General features: G+C 39.7%; 1 protein-coding gene across 4 annotated transcripts in view; it reads left to right on the top strand.

The window, feature by feature from the left end:
* CD19 (CD19 molecule) overlaps positions 1-22113 on the top strand; it is a 172685-nt gene that overhangs the window by 15696 nt on the left and 134876 nt on the right. For 2 of the 4 annotated variants that reach the window (XM_033944276.1, XM_033944278.1), the window contains exons 1-2: positions 15013-15062; positions 17379-17808. The exons of 1 other annotated variant lie outside the window; for it this stretch is intronic. In XM_033944276.1, coding sequence (XP_033800167.1) covers positions 17640-17808 — 169 coding nt within the window. In that variant the 5' untranslated portion in view covers positions 15013-15062; positions 17379-17639. Of the gene's footprint in view, positions 1-15012; positions 15063-17378; positions 17809-22113 lie in introns of those variants that run through there. One more of the 4 variants, XM_033944277.1, reaches the window with a different exon arrangement.

The following is a 22113-nucleotide window of genomic DNA, read 5'->3' as shown; positions in this document are numbered from 1 at the left end:
CTCTTCAACATATTTGTGGGAGATCTGACTCAGGGGCTTCAGGGTAAAATCACATTATTCGCCGATGACGCCAAACTATGCAACATAGTAAGTGAGAACACTTTACCAGACAGTATGACGCAGGACCTACTTCTATTGGAACATTGGTCCTCGACTTGGCAGCTAAACTTCAATGCTAGAAAATGTAAGGTCATGCACCTCGGCAGCAGGAATCCATGCAAAACTTACACACTAAATGGTGAAACCTTAGTTAGGACCAAGGCGGAACGTGATTTGGGGGTGATCATTAGCGAAGACATGAAGACTGCCAATCAAGTGGAGAAGGCTTCATCAAAGGCAAGACAAATGATGGGTTGCATCCGAAGAAGTTTTATCAGCCGGAAGCCCGAAGTTATAATGCCATTGTACAGATCCATGGTGAGGCCTCATCTGGAGTATTGTGTACAATTCTGGAGGCCACATTACCAAAAGGATGTGCTGAGAGTTGAGTCAGTTCAAAGAATGGCCACCAAAATGGTCTTGGGACTCAAAGACCTCCCGTATGAAGAAAGGCTGAATAAATTGCAGCTATATTCACTTGAAGAACGTAGAGAGAGAGGAGACATGATAGAGACGTTTAAATATATCACCGGCCGTATTGAGGTGGAAGATGATATCTTCTTTTTTAAAGGCCCCTCTGCCACAAGAGGCCATCCGCTGAAAATCAGGGGTGGGAAATTTCATGGCGACACCAGGAAGTTCTTCTTCACCGAAAGGGTGGTCGATCGTTAGAATGAACTTCCACCTCAGGTGATTCAGGCCAGCAGCGTGAAGGATTTTAAAAGGAAATGGGATACACATGTGGGATCTCTAGGGGGGTAAATTCAAGGGGGTAGGGTTGTTGGGGTGGGCAGACTTGATGGGCTGTGGCCCTTTTCTGCCGTCATCTTCTATGTTTCTATGTTTCTATCTTCGAAAGTTGAGCTTCGGTCCAAGATGACACCCAGGATTTTGATGGTAGAATTAATTGGGTGGTCTGACCCATTTAATCTCAAAGAGGTATTCGTGATCTTGTTATAGGTACACATAGACATTTTTTTGGTATTTGCCCCTCAGACCTGGAATGCCCTCCCATTATATCTAAGGGAAGATAAGAACATAGATCATTTCAAAAGTAACCTTAAATGTTTCCTTTTTAAGGATGCTTACAGTTGCTAAAATTTCCTTAGCTCCTTTTTAACTGACTTTTTTCTCCCCACATTCCTGTTGTATTCACCTTATTTGGCTCCTTCCTTATAAAGATTGTATTTCTCCCTTATTGACCTATTGTACTGGTTTGTTATGTCCCTCTGTTATTAGTAAATGTCTACTTTATGTTTTAACTGTACCTTTACTGTATTGTTATTTGCTTAGTAAACCCTGATAAGCGATTTTATCAAATTTTATTTAACTTGAAACTTGAACTTACTCAACTCAATATGTAGGTATGTATAGGGTGCCTCACTGTTTGTTTCTGTTCCCCTAAAAGTAGCGTAGGAGAACTTGATCACTCATTCATTCTGTGAGAGCATCTGGGCCTATCAGACTCCCAGCCTCTAACCACAGCATCCCTCCTGACAACTGTGTCTCTGGAGAGCTAAAACTCACAAACAGGAAGCTCCTCGGCTGCTGAAATTAAGCACTGAACTGTGTCACCTGTAAAAACTATATCTTTAGTGTGGGGTGGGAATGTTTGTTTGCTTTTGGGTATGGTTTCAATGAGTAAAACTAGAATTAAAAATAAAAGAACTAGAATATTCTGTCCATTTGTGGATAAAGTAGTATGGCTGCCATGTCCAAAATGGAAGATACCACATACAGCCATATGAGAAAACAAATGATCAAACTCACAGAACAGGAAACAAAACAGCCACCTTTACTTTTGACACACTGCAAGAAAATCAACATTATCCCCAGAGGACTTAAGATCAAACATCTTTTGACCACTACATACAGTTCTGACTGTGCAGACAACATACTAGTCAGAAATCGAGAAATGAACTCATACATCAACAACACAAAGAGTAGAAAATGATAAAAACCCAAAGAGAAGAAATTATAAAGGCCTATTTTATGAGACAGCTGAAGAAAGAGCTGCAAGGATCCAAGCAAAGAAAACTGGGTCTTCTCCTCCAGTTACAGAGAAAGCAAACCCTCATCCCAGATCACCAGTGCAATACCTGATGGACCAAGTCCAAATGACCTGGACACACTTTTCAATCCATTTAAGCAGGGAAGTAGCTATCATTGAAGAGAGGGAAGAGAGAAATAGATGCTGCACTATGGTGGTGGTAGGAAAGAAGAATAATGTTCTTAAGAGATGCTGAATCATAGGAAGTGTAAGAAGGGAAGAGAAATGGGACAGGATGCTGGGGGTGGAGGAGAAAGGATGGTAAATGTCAGACTACAAGGGTTGGGGAAAATAAAGAGCGCGAGAGGGAGGAGATGGGCTACAAAGATGAAGTGAGGGAAAGGGAAGGGAGATATTCGGAATGGTGGAATCATGTGAGAGTGGTTGTCTAGGAGATGAATGAAAGAAAGGTGGTGAGTACAGAGAGTAACAGTATGGTAAATGGGAATGAGTAAAAAAAGAGAAAATAGGATAGGGGATAAGATAAAGAGATAGAAAATTGATAGGTAGGTGAAAAGTAAAACAAAAGATAGAGGACTGGAGAGTGTGAGGATGAAAATCTGAGTGGACAAAGGCAGAAAAGAAAGGAATGAAAGAGCTAAAAGGGAAAAATTAATGTCAGAAAGAGATGTAGGTCCCCTTTTACTAAACTGCAGAAGCGAGTGCCGCATGGCAAATGCTCCAATGCCCATTCAATCCCTATGGGCATAGGAGCATTTAACGCATTGGCCCATGCTATCATGCTTAGTAAAAGAGAGGGGTAGTGAGGGAATGAAACGGCATGGGGAGCAAGGAGAAATGACAAGTGAACAGCAGCCTTTAGAAAGAGAGCTAGCAGAAGATAAGCAGGAAAACAGAAAAAAGAATCTGGCACCAGCATGGTAAAAAATAAAATGTGCAGATGAGAAAGCTGGAATAAAGTGTTTTAAACTAGAATATATTAGCTTTTGGAAAGGTCAGGAAGGATCAAGAAGCAGCAGCTGTGGCGGATCAGGGGGGTGTTGAATCAGCGCTGGAGGAAGGGAGGAAGGTAGGCTTTAGAGCGGCAGGGAGGGGAAGCAATCGCCGGTCCGTTGTCCCCGCGCACAACTTCGGGACACTGTCCCTTAAAACGGGACATTTTGGCATCCCGAAGTGGTGGGTCGGGACAATGGGATAGTCAGTCCAATAACGGGACGGTTCTGTTGAAAATGGGACATATGGTCACCTTATTCTTGTGATGTAAACTGGACACCCTCTCTGGCCAGGAAGAAAATAAAAAGATTTCTGCTTTATTAAAGACTTTTGGAGTTTTTTTGTGAACTGTTATACCATTTCCTACAGTCCACTTTCCAAGGTAATATATAGAAATAAAACAAAAAGCAAAGGAAATAAGGTAATACCTTTTTTATTGAACTAGCACATTGCATTTTATAATGAGCTTTCAAAGGTGACCCTTCTTCTTCAGATCAGAAATAAGCAAATGTTGACAAATATCTGGTTTCAAGAAGGGTTTGGACAATTTCCTGGAAGAAAAGTCCATAGTCTGTTATTGAGAGAGACATGGGGCAAGCCACTGCTTGCCCTGGATTGGTAGCATGAAATATTGCTATTCTTTGGGTTTTGACCAGGTACTGGTGACCTAGATTGGCCATCGTGAGAATGGGCTACTGGGCTTGATGGACCATTGGTTTGACCCAGTAAGGCTATTCTTATGTTCTTTTGTAGTGTATATAAGGAAAACATGAAAGCATTTCAGGGATAGTTTCACAGGAAGAGGTTGGGGTGGGTGGGTGAGTAGGAGACAGAGAGGTGAGAAAAGCAGTTTTAAATCTCTTTCTATAGGAAAGAGAGCCCAAATCTTTGTTAAGTCCTGGTAGGTGTCAAAATATTTAATTTCAAAGGTATTACGTTCTTGGATTATCTTAAAGTTCCTTTTTAGTATTCTTACCATAAAATCATTGGTGAAGTGGTCAGTTATTCCAAAGTGTTGTCCGATAGCCATTGATGATTGATGCCCACTGGCTCCCAATCAGCCATCGCATCTCTTTTAAAGTTATGCTGCTTATATTTAAAACTTTAACTTTTAACGAACCCCAATTCATATCCAGAATGTTAATACCCCATAACACTTTACGTCCACTTCGGTCATCATACCAAAATCTCTTATCTGTTGCTTCTTTGAAAATAGTAGGCACGAGAAGATCAGACATGTTCTCCGTAATGGGCCCTCAATGGTGGAATTCTTTGCCACAATACATTAAAAACGAAAAGGATCTTACATTTTTTTAAAAATCCTTAAAATCTTATCTTTTTAAAGATGCCTTTAACATTTAAATCTTTCATAAATTTAAATGTCCTTAAGTTTTAACTTCCCCCATTCCATCTTGTTTTTTCCTTCTTGTTTATTTCTTCTAAGATAAAATTGTAACTTTTCCTCCTTCCCTCCCTACTCATGTTTGTACTATATTAAAGAATTTTGTTATTTGGTTTGTCTTTATGTAATATACCCTATTTTTTAATTTTGTTCATCGCTTAGTAATTCTAATAAGCGATTCATCAAATGCCAATAAAACTTGAAACTTGATCTTGAAACATCTTGGTTGGTATTACAATTTTTAATATGATATTTATGTAAGTTGATTCTGGTCTTTAGCATCTAGCCTATTTCACCAATGTAACATCCGTCTTTGCACTTTTTACATTGAATGATGTACACCACATTAGAAGATGAACATGTGAAGGATCCTCTTATGTGGAATGTTTTCCCATATGAGGGAGCATGGGAGCCTTTGAGATGTGCTTGCACAGGCTGCAGTTTGCCACACTGCAAGGATGTGTGCCATTTTCTTTGGGAGGGTTTTCAGGGACAGGAGGGAGTAGGCATCCGTTCTGCCAGCATTTTGCTGGCCTACGTTTCAGGTGTCTGTCGTGGCCCAGCACGGAAAATCAGGATATAGGTACCTGGCGACAAACAGCGTTTTAAAAAATGCTGACTGCTGCCGGCTGAATATTGGGAGGATCGTCAGTAGAAACTAATATCTGTAAACAAGAAACCAACTGACAAATGCAGCTGCTTCCACAATTCCAGTTTCCACCCTTCACAAACAAAAAAAGTCTATTATACACAGCCAAGCCACATGATACTATTGTATATGTTCAGACCCAATAGACAGAAATGAACACCTTAAAACCCTGACTGAATCCATCAATCAGAAAGGCTATACCCCAAAATCATCTCCAGGAAGACTACTTCTTCAATTAAAACACCCAGGGAAAATCTATTGCAGTACAAAGGAAAGTAAACCTCAGAGAAAGTCCCCCTTACAGTGACATGGGACCAAGAGCTGCAAAAACTTAAAAAAAATCATAACAAACCTACAGTCACTATTCTAGGAAGGATGAATTACAAAAAAGAAGGTTTCCTGCTCCACCCATGTTGGCTTTCTGACAACCACCCAATCTGAAGCTAAATTGAGTGAAAAGCAAGCTTCCAACAGAAGCTCAAAAAACAAGAGAATGACACATATTCCTGCAATACCCCAGGCTGCAAACTATTGTCAGCACATATCACGGACCCCACAGTTACTCACCTACCATAAAAGGATTGAACCTTCTCAGCCAAGGCATGTGGAACATGATCTCATTCTCTTAAATTAACTTCTAATATCGCCATATAACTGGCATAATCCCAGAGCTTCTTTTTGGAGTTCATAAGATGTAACATGGGGGGAACTGATTTTAGAACTATGCAAGTTTTAAAACAAGTGTTAGCATTAAATTTTAGAGACTGAAATCATACTCTACAACTACATGTCCTGGCTTAGGAATGAGGTTCATTCCTGTCATGATATGTGCAAAAAACATAAGAACATAAGAATTGCCACTGCTGGGTCAGACCAGTGGTCCATCGTGCCCAGCAGTCCGCTCACGCAGTGGCCCTTAGGTCAAAGACCAGTGCCCTAACTAAGAATAGCCTTAATTACCTGCATACATTCTGGTTCAGCAGGAACTTGGCTAACTTTGTCTTGAATCCCTGGAGGGTGTTTTACCCTATAACAGCCTCCGGAAGAGCGTTCCAGTTTTCTACCACTCTCTGGGTGAAGAAGAACTTCCTTACATTTGTACGGAATCTATCCCCTTTTAACTTTAGAGAGTGCCCTCTCGTTCTCTCTACCTTGGAGAGGGTGAACAACCTGTCTTTATATACTAAGTCTATTCCCTTCATTATCTTGAATGTTTTGATTATGTCCCCTCTCAATCTCCTCTTTTCAAGGGAGAAGAGGCCCAGTTTCTCTCATCTCTCACTGTACGGCAACTCCTCCAGCCCCTTAACCTATTTGAAGAAATTGCTATGAAATAAACATTTAAGATAAGGGGATCTTATTTATGCTCTCCCTCAGAAAAAATGAAGATGGAAGCTATTGGCAAAGTAGGTGGGGGGGGGGGGGTTCTGTCCCTGGAGCGTTCACAATCTGAGTTTGTAATTAAGACACATGCCCATGATCACAAGAAGCTGCAGTGGGATTTGAACCAGTTTCCCTTAGGTCTCAGCCCACTGCTCTAATAATTAAGCTATTCTTCCACTCAGATTGTCAAGGGAACCACATTAGATACCACCTAGCAAACGAAGGTGATGGAGCACTTCTTCGGACCAGAAGAGCTCATCAATGATCTTATGGACAGAATACTAAAAAGAAAGTTTAAAATAATCCGGGAACATGATACATTTGAAGCTGATCAAGACCAAGAAGAGAGAATTTAACAGTTTCCCATCACATTGTAAACCATAAAATTCTACCATTTTGTCACCTTTTGATTATCCATCTATCTCACCCTTTCGCACCATCCTACACACACAAACACACTTTCCCCCTTGAGATTGACATTGGAATGCTTGTATATTTCACTTTATATTTTCTGATATTGTCATTTTTTGCTCATACTGTTCTGATTTAAGGAAGAAGTTTATAGCTTTTGAAAGCTAGTCAAAAATGTATCAACTTAGTCCAAAAAAAGATGTGAGCTTAATTTTCTTTTTTATGTCCACTTCTGAAGAATTTGACTTCTGTAAGGATAAGTTAGAACTGAGGCAGTCAAGAAAAAGCCTACCAAAATAGTGCGAAACTTAGACATCTAAGCATGCATAGAAGAAAAGTGAGGACAGTTCAGTAAAAAATCCCCTCTTCCTCGCAAATTTTGCTGACATCTTTGACCTTCATCCCCACAAAAGTCTGATACAGATGAAGCATCAGCGAATGGCTGTGCCTCTGCCTTATCTCCAGGTTGTTTATACATTCAAGGATATATTCAATTCTGTTTGTAATCCTTCTCATCCCTCCTACAGTTTGTATTTTATACTGCTTTAATGAGGAGTGGAATGAGTATCTTCTGCTGTAATTCTGAATGTTGTTTCTCATATTCTTCTTCAGAGTTATTAGTCTTTAATTGTTATTGTAAATTAGAGATAGATAATTGAAACTCTTCTTCAGCTTTTGTCATAGTCACTCTATAAGCAACATTAACCTCCTCTTCTACAAAGCCGCACTAGCAGCTGCCGCGCAGTAATGGCCCAGAAGCCCATAGAGATTTAAAGGGCTTTGGGGCTGTTGCCACACGGCAGATGCTAGCATCGCTTTGTAGAAGAGAGGGTAAATCTAAACTACATTTATACAGAGGTTAAGGCAGAGGGAACCGCAGATCTAGATGGGTCCAATTCAATCATAGAAGAAACATGAGACAGGGGAGATATGATGGATATTCAAATATGTTTTCTGAACATGAGCAAGATAAATTCACTAATTTGCTTATACATTATACTTGTTATTTTTTTTTACCTATATAGGCATGATCCTCTTTACTCTTTATTCTATATACTACATGTTTTAGATATAATGTTATGATTTAAAGTTATTTTGTCTGATATATTTTATATATGTATGGAATATGATTTGCATTTTGTTCTACCTTACAGCTTTGTTGTCCTGGAGCAGTCTTTGGCAAAACACGACCATATCAGGCATATGATTTATTTTTTATTAAAGTATTGCATTATATGTACTTTGCTTTCTTGGTCTACTCTTGCTTGCATTGCAGATCATTTGCCTCTCTGACGTCCCCTTGTTCATCTGAGGCATTGTGTTGTTCTCTCCTTGAAGGTACATCTTGAGCTTCACTGAAGCACATCTGCAGGAATTCTTACCTAATGGACCTGCTTTAAGGAATGAGGATGAGAAGGAGGACACTGGGAAGAAGTCAGTTGATTGAGCAAATAGTGTGCCCACAATTGCATTCTACCACTCAGAATATTGTAAAAGCAAAATGACACCTAGAGGTTTAAAAATTAATAAAGCACCCCATATGGATGATGATGATGATAAAGAGTTCATGATGAAGCGGGAAGCAATTTTCAATAAATGCTTGCTCGATCTTATGATTTTATTGATTCAGACTTCTAATATGAAATTAGAACATGTAAAAGAAGAATTAAATACAGAATTAAGATTACTGAAAGAAAGTGATACAAGGTTTGATGTTGGATTACAATAAGCAATCAGATTATTTTAGAAGTAAGATTATAAAGGTTCAGCTAATCAAAGTAAAATGTGAAGGAATGGATTAGAAATATAAAACAGTCTACCCATGGCATAATGGAAGAAGGCCTCTTGAAAATTATAGGCCTGTTACTGTTGAAAGTCCTTTGGTTCAGGTTACTACCACTAATGAGGAGGCTGCTAACAGTCCTATAAATGAAAAAAACAACAAAAAACCACACCAAAAAAACCAAGGGGATCAGTGGTGTAGAGAGGGAGGTTGGGTTTATCTGCATATTAATATATCTGTAAGCCCTGTTAACTGTATCTGTACTCACTAGTACAGTTATAAGATGTAATTATCTTGTTCTCCACTTGTAATTTCCCCGTGTTCTGCATGGGTCTCATCACTTGTAATTTGCAGCTGTAAGATATAATTATCTTGTTCTCAAATATGTAATTCCCCATGTACTGTATGGGTCTCTTCGCTTGTAAATCGCCTTGAACCTGTTCTGGAAAAGTGATACAGAAGTTCAGATTAGATATGCTGCTTTTTCTATATGGTTTACACAATCAAAGCTGTTTACATGAGACAATGAAGTAATAAATGATTTGCCCAGAATCACAAGGAGCTGCAGTGGGAATTAAACTCACTACCTCAGCTGCTCTAACCACTCCTCCACTCCAGATTACATAGCAGAAGTGAACAGACAAGTCCATAACAATTTTATGAAAAACTTGATAGAGATCCCACTATGGAAATTCAGAGAAAGATTTCCTCACTTTTGGATATAGCTAGGGAAGGTGGATTTTTGACAGATAAAGAGTTAGATTTTTTTTCAAGGTACCCTTTCCTACAACCCTTGTCATCTACGTACTCCCTATGATTCATAAATCACTTACTTCTCCAAGCAGACTGATTGTGTCAGCTATAAGCTCGCTTCTAGATCCCTCATCTATTTTTGTGGACCATTTTTTTTTTAAATATTTTGTACCACTTATACAGTCCCATCCTGTACACGGGACTTCTCTCATGTGATCCAAATGCTTGCGAATGTTAATGTTAGAAGTAATATTTTGTTGGCTACAATGGACATTGAATTACTGCATGCAAATATTCTGCATTTAGGAGCAGTTGAAATTATTAGGAAAACTTTGACTAAGAAAGATCATGATTTGAGACTCCCCATGGAATTCCTGACAGAATTACTTATTTTCGAAGACTGCTATTATAAGCAAATTAAAGATACTGCAATGGGAGCCACTATGCCCCCCTCAATTGCTAATCTTTATGTAGCTAAATTTGATAAAGAAATGTTTTTACAGAACCATACATTTAAAGATTATATTGTCCTATGGCGTTGTTATATCAATAACATTCTCATCATCTGGTCAGGTAATGAAAATCAATTGGTAGCTTAGAGACAATAATCTTAAATTTCAGATGAATTATTATATGTCCAGAATACTATTTTTAGATATCATCATCAAAAAACAAAAGGAATTGACCTGAAATATCCACAGAGAAAAACATCCAGAGAAAACCAAAAAAGCTCTGTGGAGTGACGATGTTCCAAAATGGACTTTATTTGAAAGTGTCAAATAAAGTCCATTTTGGAACATAGTTACTCCACAGAGCTTTTTTGGTTTTCTCTAGATATCATCATCACCCATAATAATGGCACATTTAACACTACTTTAAATATGAAGGAAACAGATGTAAAGAAGATGCTACACCACAGAAGGTGTCACAGTCAATCTTTAAAAAGAAATTTACCATTTATTCAATTCCTTAGAGTAAAACACATTTGCTCCACCAGAAATGACTATGACTGTCATTTACAGAAGATGTTTAACAGGTTTAAAGAAAGGGGATATCCTGTGAAGCACCTCAGAGAAGGTATGAATAGAACTATGGCATATGGTAGGGAATCACTGCTGAAGATTAAGGATTTTAAGAAGAATGATAATGAAAATAAACTTGTGTGCACACTTTTTTATGACCACATGCCCATGAAATAGTACAGATACTCCATGGATACTGGCATATTGTTCAGAATATTCCTGATATTTCAAACACATGCTAATTTTGTCACAGCATGACCTGCAAACTGTAACTAATCCAAAACACAGTGATTAGACATTTTCTAGCTAAAAAAAATATGACCCAATCTCCACATATCTCAAACAGTTATATATCACTACTCAAATAAACTTCATAATTTCCTGCATAATCTTCCACGTCCTACATGGAAACTCTGCCTTGCCACTTATAAACCTATTCACTTCCTCATGATCCTCCTCAACCAGAAATCTCAGTAAGGTTCTGATGAGCTACCTCACAACAAAAGGCCTCAGATACAAATGGATTTTCAACACCATGTTTATGTATATTGGCACAAAGACATAGAATAACCTCCTAACAACCTTCAGATCTGAATCGAACAATTATTTCATAAAACCTTAAAAACCCTGCTATTCTCACAATATCTAATTAGCTTACCTGCAGAACCTACTAATTGTTAACATTGCAAGATTTCCTTCTATGATAGTGTAAACTAATCTTTATAGACCCCATCACAATCCTACCCTCAAATCTGATCTTGTAAACTGTTAACCACTAATCTCTAACTATGAATGTTCCATTCAATTTGTAAAATCTTTCTAATTTATTGTAAACCGCATAGAACTTCATGGTCCTGCGGTATATAAACTGTTGTTATTATTATTATTATTATTAAATTTTATTTCTCCTTATTTTATGTATATTCTAGTCTCTTGAATTCTTGTAAACTGAGTAGAGCTCCGACAAGAGATGACCCGGTATATAAACTGAAGACTAGATTAGATTAAAGATTTATCTCTACAACATCATATTCAACACAGTAAATGTCCCCTGAGCCTACAAAACACCTTGCTACCTCAATGACATGATATGCACCGGCATCCACCTATACATCCTCCTACATTTCAGTACCACTCCTTCAACAATACTAGTTGATCTCTTCTTGTTTTGTGCCATCTCTCAATCTGTATTGTAACGTATCTTCTGTAGCATCCTTGTACTGTACTAAATTGTATCTCCTTGAATTGTACTGTAAGTTATTACATTACATTAGAGATTTCTATTCTGTCAATGCCTTGCGGTTCAAGGCGGATTACATCAAAGTTAACAAGAATTACATTAGAAGTTTGCAGGAACAGCATAAGCGATGTCATAATATTTACTTAAGAAGTACCAAAGAGTTGTCGAGATCTTAAGATGATAAATGTTGGGTAAAGAATTACCAAAGAGAAGTCGAGATCTTAAGGAGATAAGTATTGGGTAAATTAGAAACATTTTAGACTATGTTGGGTAGATAGAAGAACATTAGAGAGTATTAAGGGTATAGAGAAGATTGGGGGGTTGGGTATGGACTGGTCGTGCTAGATGGGTTTTATGTATTTTTTGAAGAGTATGGTTTTAATATATTTCTTGAAGGTTTTGTAGCTTTTGGTCGATGATAACAGAGTGGTGATTTGTCTGTCCAGTTTAGCTGCGTTGGAGACTATTAGGTTGTCATGTAGTTTTTTCGTCTGACATTTTTGGATGATGGGTGTGTGAATAGCGAGTGGGTTCTCCTGTGCCTGGTTGAAGAGGATTGAGTTAGTCGGTTATTCCAGTAGGTTGGACTTTCTCCATTAATAGCCTTGAAAAGTAGGCAGTAGAATTTGAAGTGTACTCTTGCTTGTATTGGAAGCCAGTGTGAGTCATGATATGCCTGTGTGATATGGTCATATTTTTTCAGTGAGTAGACGAGTCTCAGGGCTATATTTTGTATTGTTTGTAATTGTTTTATCATGGTCACTGGGCAAAGGAGGTATAGTATGTTGCAGTAGTCTATTAGTCCAAGGATAAGAGACTGTACCAGAAGTAGGAATTTCTTCTTGTCGAAGAATTTTCGGATTTGTCTTCGATTTCTCATGGTCACGAACGATGCTTTTATTACTTTGTTGATTTGTGGTTGCATGGTACAGCCTCTGTCAATTATAACTCCTAGAAGTTTTAGTTAGACATAGTGTGACTCATAAATCCCAGATTAGATTAGATTAAATTTCCGGGGTATCCAGTCCTATCTATATATCTGCTAGTACATTTTGAACACCATTCTTGAAAGGGAAAGAAATAGTAATATTTAGCATATATAAAGGACATAAACCCAAATTTGCAAGCCTCCTACCTAATGAAGACATTAGAATATTAAATAAATTTGGTGAGACTGGTAAACCCTGAGGGACCCCACATTCAGGGGGCCAATCTGAATAAAAAGAGCCTGACATTTTCACTCTATCCTTCAAAAAACTTTGGAGCCATCTATAAACTGTCCCACTAAAACCAAAAAAATCAGCATTAGCAATATATCATGATCTACAGTATCGAATGCACTTGACATATCAAATTGAAGTACTGTAGTATGATCTTCCTTCCTTGACTAATCTTCCTAAGCTTAGATATTATTTATTTTATTTATTTATTTATTCAGTTTTCTATACCGTTCTCCCAGGGGAGCTCAGAATGGTTACATGCATTTATTCAGGTACTCAAGCAGTTTTTCCCTCTCTGTCCTGGCAGGCTCACAATCTATCTAAAGCTGTCTCTGTACTAAATTTAAGCCTAAAGCCAGATTGAGAATCATATAGCATATCATATGTAGATAAAAATTCCATTAACTGATGTGCTACTATATCCTCCTTCATCTTAATTAGAAGTGGTATAAAAGCAATTGGTCTGTAATTAGCTACCTCATTTCTCATAGCTGCCAAATCTTTGGGTATGTAAGTAAGCAATATGTCCCCTTTTTCTCTGGGAAATAGGCCTAATGCTAACATAGACATAAATGTGGGCAGGGTACACATTTATGTACATAGTAACATAGTAAATGACAGCAGATAAAATACCTGAATGGTCCATCCAGTCTGCCCAATAAGTACATGCATTACAAATCCATGATTATGTTTAATTGTCTTTGTTCACTGATATTTCTGGGTTATAGACCGTAGAAGTAATGTACTTAGGTTCCAACTACTGGAGTTGCTGTCAAAGCTCACTCCAGCCTAGCTAGACCAGTGTTTCTCAACCTGCGGTAATTGTACCCCAGGGGGTACACGAGCCGCCTGTTGGGGGTACGCAGGCTGGCCGCCACCTGGGATCTCTCCCTGCCTGCCCCCCGCTGAAGCCACTGCTGCTGCCATTTCTTCACTGTCTCACTCCTGCCATCCAACACACTCCATTCCCCCCCTGCTGCCGTAGCAACAGAATTGACGTTGGGGGGGAAGGCTTATGGGCTGGCCTCATGCAGCCGCTGCACATGCCTGGCCCGTTCCTGTTGCTGCGGCAGCAGGGAAGGGGAATGGAGCATGTCAGGTGGCAGGGTCGGCTTCAGGGGTGGGGCGGGGAGGCAGGGAGAAATTGGCGGTATTGGCTTCAGTGGGGGAGCAGTCAGGGAGAGAGGAAGAAAAAGTTGGACTCATGGAGGGACAGAGAGAGATGTTGGTTACATAGTAACATAGTAATATAGTAGATGACGGCAGATAGAGACCCGAATGGTCCATCCAGTCTGCCCAACCTGATTCAATTTATAGTTTTTCTTCTTAGCTATTTCTGGGCAAGAAGCCAAAGCTCTACCCAGTACTGTGCTTGGGTTCCAACTGCCGAAATCTCTATTAAGACTTATTCCAGCCCACCTACACCCTCCCAGCCATTGAAGCCCTCCCCTGCCCATCCTCCACCAAACGGCCATACACAGACACAGACCGTGCAAGTCTGCCCAGTAACTGGCCTAGTTCAATATTTAATATTATTTTCTGATTCTAAATCTTCTGTGTTCATCCCACGCTTCTTTGAACTCAGTCACAGTTTTACTCTCCACCACCTCTCTCGGGAGCGCATTCCAGGCATCCACTACCCTCTCTGTAAAGTAGAATTTCCTAACATTGCCCCTGAATCTACCACCCCTCAACCTCAAATTATGTCCTCTGGTTTTACCATTTTCCTTTCTCTGGAAAATATTTTGTTCTACGTTAATACCCTTCAAGTATTTGAACGTCTGAATCATATCTCCCCTGTCTCTCCTTTCCTCTAGGGTATACATATTCAGGGCTTCCAGTCTCTCCTCATACGTCTTCTGGCCCAAGCCTCCTATCATTTTCGTCGCCCTCCTCTGGACCGCCTCAAGTCTTCTTACGTCTTTCGCCAGATACGGTCTCCAAAACTGAACACAATACTCCAAGTGGGGCCTCATTGGTTGGGGAATGCAATGAGGTCTGGAGGAGAGGAAGAATGCAGGAGGCAGAAAGAAATATTGGATGCACAGTCAGAAGGAAGTGCAACCAGAGACTCATGAAATCACCAGACAACAAAGGTAGGAAAAATTATTTTATTTTCAATTTAGTGATCAAAATGTGTCAGTTTTGAAAATTTATATCTGCTGTCTATATTTTGCACTATATTTGTCTATTTTTTCTATAGTTATTACTGAGATGACATTGCATATTTTAAAGTCATCTGCCTTGACCTCTTTGAAAAACCCCCGAATATAAATGATAATTAACATTTTCGTTGCGTACAGTGTGCTTTGTGTTTTTTAAATTTTGTGGTTACCATTATTTATTAATAAGATTATATTGTGTGAATAAGAAAAATGGATGGAAGAAATTGCATTACAATTAGTACTATTATTATGGGGGTGGAGACAGGGGCGGAGTATGGGCAGGTCTGGGGTGAAGCTTGGGCAGGAGTACTCGGCTGGTATTTGTTAGGCTTAGGGGGTACTTAGCTTAAAAAGGTTGAGAACACTGATCTAGACCATTTCAGTATACTGGAGTTCCCATCAAAACCCTCCCCAGCCCATCCTAAGCCATATACAGGACACAAACCATTCAAGCCTGCCCTGTACCGGCCTTAGTTCTTCCAATTATACCATTCATTTTCTGATTAGAGATCCTATGTGTTCATCCCACACTCTTTTGAATTCTGTCACTGTTTTCTTCTCCACCACCTCCCTTGGAAGGGCATTTCAGGTATCCACCATCCTCACCATGTAAAATAATTTCCTAATATTACTTCTCAGTCTGCAACCTCAATTTATATCCTCTAGTTTTACCATTTTTTCATTCTCCGGAAAAGATTTGTTTATATATTAATACCTTTTAAGTATTTAAACATCTGTATCATATCTCTCCTGTCCCTCCTGTCCACTAGAGTATACATATTCAGGTTTTCCAGTCTCTCCTTGTATGTCTTTTGGCTCAAACTTCCTTCCATCTTTGTCACCTTTCACTGGACCGCTTCAAGTCTTCTTATATCTTTCGCCAGATTCGGTCTCCAAAACTGAACACAATACCCCAAGTAGGGCCTCACCAATGACCTGTACAGAGGCATCAATACCTCCTTTCTTCTGCCTCTTTCTATACAACCTATATCTTCTATACAGCCTATGGGGGTCCTTTTATCAAGCCGCGCTAATGGAGTTAGCGCGTCAGACATTTCATCACGCGCTAACCCCTGCAGCCGGCTAAAAAATTATCGCCTGCTCAATGCAAGCGTTAGCGGCTAGCGCGGCAGGCGGTTTAACACATGGTATTACAAGCATTAAACCCCTACTGCAGCTTGATAAAAAGGACCCCGATGTCTTCTACTGATTATGCCTCTTTCTATACAGCCTAGTAATCTTCTGGCTACAGCCACTGCCTTGTCACATTGTTTCTGCACCTTCAGATCCCTAGACACTATCTTTGTGCATTTTTTAGCAATCGAGGTACAATGATTTACACCAGATCTATGGCTGGTGTAAATGACCCTAGATCTGTGGTTCCCAAACTTATCCTATCTCAATCAATCAAGTTTTCAAGAATGAATATTCACGAGTTAGATTTGCATGCCATGGAGGCATGAATATTCATTGCAGATATCCTGAAAACCTGATTGGCTGAGGTTCCACCAGGACAGGTTTGGGAACCACAGACTATGGTCGCATTTTTGCATGTTATGTAGGAATTTTAGAAAGAAAAGTAGGCGTCAGCTTTTCTTTATAGACTAGGCTTCAAGTAGGTCCATTAGACTAGATTCAGTAAATAGTGCTCAGAACTCGGCTCCAAAAGAAATGGATCCCCATTCCAGGGTGTCCTTTATAGAATATCATTCAGCGCTGTTTATAGAATAGCACATAACGCATAAGTTAGGCACAGAATCCCAGCACATACATTAGGCGCAGCTCTCCTGAATTCTATAATTCTTTATATATCTTAAGTAAATGCCCTGACCCAACCATGCCCCTCTCATGGCCACACCCCCTTTTGAGTTGCATGTTAAAAGATTGGTATGCAGATGTTTATAGAATAGTGCTTAGCAAGATGTGCAAATCCTGATTGAGAACAATGAAGTACAATAATTGGTTGTCAGTGCACAATTAATGCTAGTTAATAGCTCATTACTCAATTAAGATGCAAGCACATTTTCGGGCGACATATATAGAATCCAGGGGATTGTACTACTGATTATACATGTAGACACACCCCTTTAGGGAATTACCATACCCTCATACTGTACACAAAAGCATTCTGTAAAATATTCCATTGACACATATACACTGACACATATGTCACACTGAGTCAGGCAGCTTGACCCTAAATTGCTTCTAGAAGAGTTAGTTCTCTTTTATTTATCCTCATTCCACTAGCTGTGTACCCTTGGAATCATATTCTTAACATAGGAAGATGTGGAAGAACAGACTAAAGTGCTCACTGCCCAGCCTAAGAGGAGGGCTCCTACGTGGCAAGAGAAGAAAAGGAGAAGAGAGGAGGACAGAGAATGTTATGGGGTTGATTTCTCTGGGGAGTGCCTGCCGAGAATTTCATGCTTCAGGGATTCTTACCACAGCTGTTTCAGAACAACTCTCCTACCCAGCAGCCCTGTTCCTCCCTGAAACACTGAACGTTGAATGCCCCCCCAGCCTTTCTCTTTCTTCATTTCAGAAAGGAACTTCCTGATATGGTTATTTCACTGGCTCTCTGAAATGTCCTGGGCACTCCCGCTCCTTATCACGGTCTCTTGTGCAATGGCCGTTGCCACCCTGGATTCCTTGCACCTTCATAGTACAGTAGCAAAAGGTAAGAGCCATGGCGCATGACAGACCCCTAAGAAAAAACATGTGATGTTCTTTCCTCAGGCCGTAATCAGCATGGTAGTTGTTAGATTTTTAATTATTTTACATTTGAATTCTGTTTTTGAATTGTAACCTGTTGTAAACTGCTTTGCACAATCCTTATGGATTTAAGAAGAAGGTTGTAAGAATGAAAAACTATAATTGTTATTTTGCTGACTGGAAACAAAAATATAATGCTCACTGACTGAAGAAGAATTACTGTTTCCTAAAAATGAGAAGTAGGAACAACATGCACAGTGTTAAACTGTTTTTTGGGGGGTTTTATGTCAAGTTGTAATCAGTGTGTATTAAAGGGACATTTCTATTAAACATCTACATTTTACCCTAATACATTTCAAATAGCCCCTGTTGTGCATTTGTTGGAGTAATTGTATAATATGATGCCCAAAAAAACCAATAAAAAGTGAGTCCGTTTTCCCCTTAATTCTAAACAGTGCACCAGAAGTTATGCATCCATTCAGCATGAAACATCTGCACTGTAATCAGTAACTTAGTAAAGGGGGGGGGTGGACAGAGTGCCTCGGGCGCCATCTTAGACTCCCAATATCTCTCCTCGCTCCCAACCGGCGATACACTATCCCCTCCTCAGTACCTCTTACCTTCTATTCTTTGCTGGCAGCGAGCAGGGACTCTTACCCGCTGCTTGTGCTTGCTTCAACCTCTTCCTCTGATGTAACTTCCTGTTTCACGGGACCAGGAAGTTACATCAGAGGGAAAGCACAAGCAGCAGGTAGAAGTTCTTTGCTTGCTGCTGCTAAAAAACAGAAGGATTTAAGAAGTACCAGGGGGAGGAGAGTGCAGTCAAGAGACCCCATCCCTGGGAGGGGGGGTGCTGGATGCCATATTTCCTCCACCCTGGCCACCGCCTTCTTTTACTATGCCACTGAGTGCAATGGCAGTTTGTGCCAAAATGACAAAAAGAGAGTCATGCGTGTGTATGCACCTTAGGTGCTACTCTGTAACTTTGCACATATAATTTACTTAGAAACAACTTGTCACTGCTTTCAGCTATGCGTAGAGCCTTCTTATGCCAGATTTAAAGTTGCCCTGATAACTCACCTTTTCATCCAGGTCTTTCCATGACCCTGACCTTGTCTACCTACCTCTGTTCAAACCCTCCTCCCCTCCTTCCTGAGTTGTCCTTCCTATGACCTCCTTTTGTAATTTGTCCACTTCTTCATCTTCCCTCACTGTGACCCACTTCCACTCAACCTAACAGTAATCATTGGAAGCTCTCTGTTTTATTGTAAACCTTGTTAATGTCATTTCTGGCCTATGCAGTATATCAAGCTCTGTGTTTAAATAAATAACTGCAAAGGAGCATCGATATAGGAGGGGCATGGGTGGCTCATGGGTGCTTTACCCATTCCAGTGCATGCTTTATAGCAGTTTCTCAAACCTTTTTAGCTAGGGCACACTAAAAGGAACAAATGTTTTTCAGGCACATTACAACTGAAATTATAAAATTGCAAAACCATCAAAAAATTAAGTTTGAGAGTTATTTATTTAAGATTCTTTAAATCTATATATGGGTAATTGTAACAACAGTGAAACTAAAGTAGATAGAATAGAATTGCTAATCAATGCAATGGATGTGCTTGTTTTTGAGTGCAAATTAACTCCATAGTCGACAAGCAAACATAGTCGACAAGCAAATTTCATCATCCCCCATCTGAAGTCATTTTCTTTTTTTAAATTTAATTTCAGTCAGAGCTGAAAATCCAAGTTCGCAAAGATAAGAAGATCCAAACGGTAACAAAGCCTTGATTGCTTTGCGGCTCAAGTTAGGATAACTACTGCATAAAAAATAAAAATAACACTAAAATTACTTGCCGTTAGTTTTCAAGGAGCAATCATGCCAAAGAATGATGCTTTTCTGAGTTGTATGCTTATGCACACAGATGCACATAACATTGACAGACTCTTGCGTATGTGATGTATATGTCATCTAGTGCAGTGACTCCCAACCCTGTCCTGGAGGACCACCAGCCAGTCAGGTTTTCAGGACAGCCCTAATATGCATGGAGCAGATTTGCATGCCTGTCTCCTCCATTATATGCAAATCTCTCTCACACATATTCATTAGGACTATCCCAAAAACCCAACTGTCTGGTGGTCCTCCAGGGTTGGGAACCACTGATCTAGTGTATACTTATGAAGGGAATTTTTAATAAGTAAAATTCTGGAATCTCTCGGGGCACACAGTTTGGGAAACTCTGCTTTATAATATACCATCAGTTGAACACATAGTACTCAGTTCTATAAATGGTGTCCAAATTTGGGTGCCAAAAAAGTGCACTGTTTATACGATAGCACTTAGCACCAGAAACCATGCTGAATTTTGGACACAAGGATTTACATCAACTAAACCTTGGTGTAAATCACCACGCCTAAATCAGGCACGGATCCCTCAATTCTGTAATACTGCGTACAACTCCTAGAAACCCTACCATGGTTACGCCCCTTTTTCAGAGCCGTATGGAAAAGTTGAAGTGCACATCTTTATAAAATAGCAACTATAACGATGCATGCATAAATTCCAAAGTATTGCCAATTAGTGCCTCTAATTGCGTGCTAGTGCCCGAGTATTGTCACTAATGTAATGTAATGTAATGTAATTTATTTCTTATATACCGCTACATCCGTTAGGTTCTAAGCGGTTTGAAGAAAATATACATTAAGATTATAAATGAGAAGTAAGAAGGTACTTAAAAATTCCCTTACTGTCCCGAAGGCTCACAATCTAACTAAAGTACCTGGAAATTAATAAAGAAGAGAAAATAAAGATGGTTGAAAAAAGAAAAATTCTATGTGAATTTATAGGATGGAAATTAAACTGACAGTGAAGAACTGTATGAAAAATACATATGGAATGCAGTTAGTATTGGTAAGCAATTAAATTGCACATGCCTGAATTTACTTTCACAATTTCGAGTGCCTCATATATATATAGGGGGCTAATACCACTTTAGTCATAAATATTTATATTTAAGAATTGTTTGTTAATTGGTGTTAATTGGCACCAATTGATGGTTGCACACACAGTTTACCTTAGTGACTATTCTAGAAATTCCGTGCGCTATCTCCATTGTGTGCAACTTCTAGGAGGCGTGGATGTGGGACGAACTTGGGTGGGTCAGGGGCATGCCTATGAGTTATGCATGCAGATTTAGAATGCCAGGGGTTATAAGTCTAACTGCCAACAGTTCAGCACAAGCATTTACACCAGATTTTGATTTAAGAACTACTACTACTTATCACTTATAGTGATGAAATGTGTACGCAGCGCTGTACATTTTGACATTTATAGACGGTCCCTGCTTGGACAGACAGACATGACATATAAGGTTGGTGTGCAGAACCCAAGGTAAGAGGATTTAGAAGTTGAAAACACTCAAAGAAGGGCGGAGTCTGGAGATGGCAGTTGAAGAGAAGGGCACAGATAGGAGAGACTTACCAGTTGAGCGGCGCTTACGGGGGAGGGGGGGAGGATCATAGGGGGAGATAAATGAAGAGAGATAGTGAGTGGCAACTGAGTGAGTACATTTGTAGGTCAGTAAGATGAGTTTGAATTGTATTTGGAAACGGATGGGAAGCCAATGAAGTGACTTTACAAGAGGGGTAACGCAAGTATAGTGGCTCTCCTGGAATATGAGTCATGCAGCCGAATTCTGGATGGAGTGGAGGGGAGCAAGATGGCTAAGCGGAAGGCCTGAGAGTAGCGAGTTGCATAGTCTAAGTATGAGGTGATGAGGGCTTAGATAAGTGTTTTGGGAGGGTGCTCAGAGAGGAAGGGTCAGATTTTGGTAATATTATACAGGAAGAAGCGGCAGGTTTTAGCAATCTGTTGAATATAGACAGTGAAGGAAAGAGAAGTGTCAAAGATGACCCCGAGATTACGAACAGACAAAACAGGAAGGATGACAGTGTTGTCCACAGAGATGGAGAACGAGGGAATAACATAGGAATAGTCTTACTGGATCAGACCAATGGTCCATCTAGCCTAGTAGCCTGTCCTCATGGTAGCCAATCCAGGTCACTAGTACCTGGCAAAAATCCAAAGAGTAGAAAAATTCCATGCTATCAATCCAGGGCAAGCAGTGACTTTCCCCTTGTCTATCTCAATTACAGACTATGGGGCTCATAATCAAAAGAGAAAAACATCCAAAAACTGGCCTAAGTCGGCACTTGGACGATCATCAGTCAAAAACGTCCAAGTGCCAATAATAAAACCGGGTTTTGGACATAT

This window comes from Geotrypetes seraphini, chromosome 5, assembly GCF_902459505.1.
Source record: "Geotrypetes seraphini chromosome 5, aGeoSer1.1, whole genome shotgun sequence".
NCBI lineage: Eukaryota > Metazoa > Chordata > Amphibia > Gymnophiona > Dermophiidae > Geotrypetes > Geotrypetes seraphini.
The sequence above is the reverse complement of the archived record's forward strand: the minus strand, read 5'-3'. Positions and strand labels throughout refer to the sequence as shown.